Here is a 5,927-nt window from a genome sequence, read left to right on the forward strand (position 1 = left end):
CCCCGCCCAACACCAACCCCGATGCTGGCCCATTTCACTATGCACGGGGGCGGGGGGTGGGGGGAAGCCACTTTCTGCCCCTCAAGACAGAAAGTTTCTAGGCCTTACCGGGATCAGGGCTGGAGGGGTAAGGGAGAGTACCGGATCATTCCGGTCCACTCTCCCTTTTCGGCTTCTAGCCCCCTCCATACCTCTCAAAGTTCCTTCCCAGCCTCTGTTCCCCAGAGCGCGACTGAGACTCGCTGGGCAACGGCTTCGGTTTCCCCTGCCCGCGCGGAAGTGGCCTCAGGGGCTGCCGGCGACAACTAGGGACACTTGGATCCGCCAAGAGCTGCAAGGCTAGGGACCAGGGAGGTGCACTATGAAACGCTGGGTCGTCTTCTGCCCCACTGTCTTGTGGGGAGAAAAGTTTCCAAAATGTTCCCACCTCCTCTTTTCCGTGGGCTTGAATGAGCCCTCTGCATCGTCTGGGAGTGGAGGATTGCTGCCGAGGGACAGGACTTCTACTTTAGAATTTAGGGGATACTAGGCTCCGCCCCTTCTTTCCCCCGCCCCCACCGTGTGTGTGTGTGTGTTGGGGGGTGGGGGGTGGATTCGCTGCTTGGGAAAGCAGAGGGAAGGGTTCTTTATTATTTCATTATTTGCTTTCCCCCCAGATCTTTCCTGGACGGTGTGTCCCAGCAGCCCAGATCCGGGGCCCCCAGCCCTGAGAGGGCGTGAAGAGTTAAGGCATTAACCCCTCCCAATCTCCTCCTAAAGGAAGCCACCCTGCCTCGGCGTGGCGCTCGGCGACTTTGCCTTGCAGACTGGCGCGGGCAGCAGCGAGCGGGGCTGGCCATTGGAGTGCACGGCTGCGGAGGGAGGGTCCCGGACTCCAGTAACTTTGCGAAAGCACAGCGCAGTCAGTCGGGGGCAGCAGCAAGATGCGGAGTGCGCGGTGCAGACCCGGAGCTTTCTTAACGCAACTTCGTCCTGCCTGAGCGAGGTAGGGAGCCACGAACCGTTCGGGCTCTGGCCAGCGGTGGCTGGGAGCGCGGAGACGTACCGCTGCCGGAGGGCCTAGGTGGCAGAAACGATTTTTTTAAGCTTGAACGAAACGAACAAAAACTTTGAAAACATCCATCTCTGGGCTCTGAAAGTACTTGTCTCTTGGGCTGCTGTGGAGCCCAACTCGATCGAATTGTTCTTGGAGCACCGGTGATTTTCGGAGTTTGGAAAAGGATTAATCCCTAAATGTAGAACTGACTGGTGGGGGAGGGGGATGGAAGTTGCGGTTCTTCAGAAGAAGGAGAGAAGACGATTATTTTTAGAAATCTTATAGACGAAGAATTTGGGGGAACAGGGGTAATAGTTTAAACTTGCACTGCTTCCCAGCAAGGTATAGAGTTAGGATGGGGCAAACGCGGGCAGCCTGTGCTGACCGAAAAGTTGCTCCTGCCTCTATTACTGCACTTAAAAAAAAAAAAAAAATCAGAATGCTGCATTACTTTGAAACATTTAAACAACTTAAAAGTAGACCTGTGCAGACTAATGCTTTGTGCCGTTCCTTCACACTTTCTAGTTCTATGAGAGGAGGCAGCGCTTTGTGGGGATGGCACTAACTACAACTGGCCATGCCAGTTTTGCAATGCACATCATATGCCTGTTTCTGAGTAGCTTTGCCCCCTGAAATTAGAAATGTGGCAGCATGTATTGTCATTAGTGGTATAACTTCTCGTTTGTGTGTGTGTGCCTGTGTTGACTAAACTAAAAATACTTATGCAATCAACGTATGAAACTTCTGGGATTTACTGCAATCTCTTATGAATGGTTTTTCCTGAATACCTTTACATTTACTTGCACCAGGGTTGCTGGGGGTTGGGGGGAGGGGGAGAAGAAACAATAGGCAGTTGCTTCACCGAGGCGCTGAGCTTTCCTGTTTACCGCAGGGCTGGGGCGCGCCTAGCGGCCCACACCTCACTACGCCCTCGGACCCTCAGCACACCTGCTTCTAGAGGGTTATTAATAGAGCCCAGAAAATGACTTACGCTGTCAAATAATTTTCGTGCAAATCTACTTTCTTGCATGGCAATTAGGAGGTGGTGCTCATCTCTTCGAGTTAGGGGTGGGGTGGGTGGGGTGGAGTGAGGGGACCCAGGTGTGGGTTTCTGCCCTTAGCTTTGCCAGTTGAGTCTCTTTGGGTAGAGATTATGGGCTGTTGGTGTGAGCACGCAGATGAGCTGATGACTATTTCAGAGAATCCTGGGGTATCAGGGGTTGAAGGGCTGGAGGGGGAGAGAGCTAGCGGGGCGGGAATGGAGTTACTGGGCACCCTTCTCCAGATTTCTTATCTCAGTTTGAGTGTATGTGAACATAGGGAGACTTTCCCATTCATCCAGTTGAAGTTTTCAGCGTGGGTAATTTTTTGGTTTTTCTTACTCTTCTTCTTCCTCGTCTCCCCTAGAAATGATAATTTTATATATATATATANATATATATATATGCTATATAGATATTTATTTCTCCATGCACTCTCCTCAGGTTTTCTTAAAACAGCAATATAACAGAACTGGAGCAATGCCTTAGCGAGAATGAATTCTGCTAGTGTGGTATGGCTTTTACCCTGACGCTCTTCTCTTTGTGACTTATTTAAGGCTGCAGTTTCGGAGGCCCTCTCCGGTCAAGGAAAAGCTACACAAAAAGCCTGGATCTCTTACAGATCTTCACCCCAGCAGCAGTGAGTGAAGCCCCGCTCGCCCTCGCCCTCTAGCGTTCGTCTGGAGAAGTGCCACCTCCCGGTTCCTGGGGACACGGTGCAGCACCATGGTGTCCACCAGCATCCCGGTAGTCAAGGCCCTCCGCAGTTCGGTCTCCGACTATGTCAACTATGATATCATAGTCCGGCATTACAACTACACGGGAAAGCTGAATATCAGCCCCGACGAGAATGGCATTAAACTGACTTCGGTGGTGTTCATTTTCATCTGCTGCTGCATCATTCTGGAGAACATCTTTGTCTTGCTGACCATTTGGAAAACCAAGAAGTTCCATCGGCCCATGTACTATTTTATTGGTAACCTGGCCCTCTCAGACCTGTTGGCGGGAGTCGCCTACACAGCCAACCTGCTGTTGTCTGGGGCCACCACCTACAAGCTCACCCCCGCCCAGTGGTTTCTGAGGGAAGGGAGTATGTTTGTGGCCTTGTCAGCCTCCGTGTTTAGCCTCCTAGCCATCGCTATTGAGCGCTATATCACTATGCTGAAGATGAAACTTCACAACGGGAGCAATAGCTCCCGCTCCTTCCTGCTGATCAGCGCTTGTTGGGTCATCTCGCTCATCCTGGGGGGCCTGCCCATCATGGGCTGGAACTGCATCAGCACGCTGTCCAGCTGCTCCACCGTGCTCCCGCTCTACCACAAGCACTATATCCTCTTCTGCACCACAGTCTTCACTCTCCTCTTGCTCTCCATCGTCATTCTATACTGCAGGATCTACTCTTTGGTCAGGACTCGAAGCCGCCGTCTGACCTTCCGCAAAAACATTTCCAAGGCCAGCCGCAGCTCTGAGAAGTCGCTGGCCTTGCTGAAGACTGTAATTATTGTCCTGAGCGTCTTCATCGCCTGCTGGGCACCCCTTTTCATCTTGCTTCTGCTGGACGTGGGCTGCAAGGTGAAGACCTGCAACATCCTCTTCAAAGCGGAGTACTTCTTGGTGTTGGCAGTGCTCAACTCTGGCACTAACCCCATCATTTACACTCTGACCAACAAGGAGATGCGCCGGGCCTTTATCCGGATCATGTCCTGTTGCAAGTGCCCCAGTGGAGACTCCACCGGCAAATTCAAACGACCCATCATCGCTGGTGTGGAATTCAGCCGCAGTAAATCGGACAACTCGTCTCACCCTCAGAAGGATGATGGCGACAACCCAGAGACCATTGTGTCTTCTGGAAACGTCAACTCTTCTTCCTAAAGCCGAATGCTGCCAATCCTCGGGAAGTGCTCTTACAGGGTCACCCCCCCACCACCACCCCAGTATTTGAAAAAGGGCTCTGGGCCTCAACTGCTGCCAGGAAGGAGCTGCTGCGAGGGAAGGAGCTGGAAAGAGGGAGGGAGGGGGAGAATCCAAAAGCCCGGGTGGTGGTGCCACTGGGTGTTGGTGGGTATTTAGTTCCTGTGAACAATGCACTGGGAAGGGTGGAGTCAGGTCCCCTGCCTGGAGCCTATTTCCTAGTCCCCTGGAGCTTTGATTTTGCACTGAGCCAAAGGTCTAGCATTGTCAAGCTCCTGAAGGGTTCATTTGGCCCCTCCTCAAAGACTGAAGTCTCCACGTGAAAGTTTCTCTTTGTCTGGAGTTGTAAGCAGAAGATGTTTTTTTTTTTTTTTTTTTCCACTGTAGTTTCAAACCCAAGTGAGTGTGTCCACTTCTACTTGTCTGGGGGAGGCTCTGCATAGCCCACCCTCCCCTCCCTGTTCACACCCCTCCTGGAGATGTTTTTTACTTTATATTGTAACTACCTGGCGGTCCTCAGAGTAGAGGTTGTGCCCTGGTCCATTTCTTGACCATCTGTAGCAGGAAGGCAGTGCTGAGTAGACAGGCTGTGAGGAGATGGAAATGGTTTGAAGATGTAAAGCAATTTCATTTGTTGAGGCCAAAGTTTCCATGTAAGCTGGATCCGTTTTTTTTTTTTTTTATAATTGATTGAAGTCACTTTGATTTTTTTTTTTTTTCTTAAACATCTTTACAATGAAATGTGCTAAAGTGTCATATCCATTGTGGCTGTAATCAGCATAAGGAAGTCGACTTTATCTTAGCCCCAAGCCTTACAGTCGCAAGAGAAACAAGGTGAAAACTGACTGGGAGTTAACTTTGGTAAACCAAGAGAGTTCCTTAATGACTTTGTCTAACAAATACAGCATCTGTCTTTGGCACTTTTGTTGATGTTTGTTTCAGAGTGTTGTGTGATTCATTCCAACCAACAGGATGGTTGTATTTTGTTGTGTTAAAAGTACTTTTTATGAATTTTGAATGTATTTGTTTTCAGCAGAGCTCATTTCATTGGATTTTTTCCCCTAACCTGTGTTAACACCATTGAATGTGTATTTCTTAAGAAAATACCATCCTCTTGTGCCCTTAAAAGCATTACTTTAACTGATAGGGAGCACCAGAAGTTTTTCAGTATAGCTGTTCATCTGATAGTAATTGAAGATGTGTATAAATGTTGCAAAGAATAAAAAATTTATTGCTGTCTCATTAGTATGGTTTTTCAGTGCAATTAAACAAAGAAATGTCTTTTTTAAAAAAATATATAGTATTTAATAGGTTTCTGACTTTGTGGATTATTTTGCACATAGCTTTATCAACTTTTAAACATTAATAAACTGATCTTTTTTAAAGATCTCTTTGTGAAGAGCATTTTTAAAAATCATTACTGAGGTATTCTCTTTGACTATGCGGCTCTTTGGAATCACAGTTAAGGGCAAATTTCTGTTATTCTTTAAAGGACTTGACTCTGATAAACTAGGGTGTGAAGAAAAATGTGGTTTGTTTAGAAACCACTCTATCTTTTTCAGGAAGATAACCTTTGTAAGTTCACAGTGAAGAGTCCAATGAATGTGAAAAACCACCAACCTTCTCAATACCACATTGGTAAGTAAATGTAATTGAGCTTTAAATTACATTAAAGCCAAACCAAATTAAGTACAATAATTCTGTCCTAAAACATGTTTTTTAAAAAAAAATAATAATAATTAACAGTGTAGTTGTCAATCTAATTTAAATTATGACCCACAATGATCACTTCAAACCAATTAACAGAATTGTATGTTCCTGGCCCTTCACCAATAAGCTGAGAAGCAGGATTATAGATATGGGATACAACAGTGTACTTAAGTTACTACTTAATTTTTTAGGACACTTTTGGGTTCTTCAGCTTGTCTTCTGAGCAATAT

At 47.5% G+C, this 5,927-nt stretch overlaps 1 protein-coding gene across 2 annotated transcripts; it reads left to right on the forward strand.

Annotated features, from left to right (window-relative positions):
- Positions 1–591: 591 nt before the first annotated feature.
- On the forward strand, positions 592–5,374 carry S1pr1 (sphingosine-1-phosphate receptor 1). 2 transcript variants are annotated; one of them, XM_015502620.2, is made up of 2 exons: positions 592–985; positions 2,634–5,374. In XM_015502620.2, exon 2 carries the CDS (start codon positions 2,803–2,805, stop codon positions 3,946–3,948), a length of 1,146 nt encoding a protein of 381 aa, XP_015358106.1. In that variant the 5' UTR covers positions 592–985; positions 2,634–2,802; the 3' UTR covers positions 3,949–5,374. The 2 variants fall into 2 exon arrangements, with proteins under 2 accessions (XP_015358106.1, XP_048670577.1); XM_048814620.1 differs by lacking the exon at positions 592–985 and adding an exon at positions 1,946–2,078.
- Positions 5,375–5,927: the final 553 nt, after the last annotated feature.

The sequence above is a fragment of the Marmota marmota genome, unplaced genomic scaffold (assembly GCF_001458135.2).
Source record: "Marmota marmota marmota unplaced genomic scaffold, marMar, whole genome shotgun sequence".
Lineage (NCBI taxonomy): Eukaryota > Metazoa > Chordata > Mammalia > Rodentia > Sciuridae > Marmota > Marmota marmota.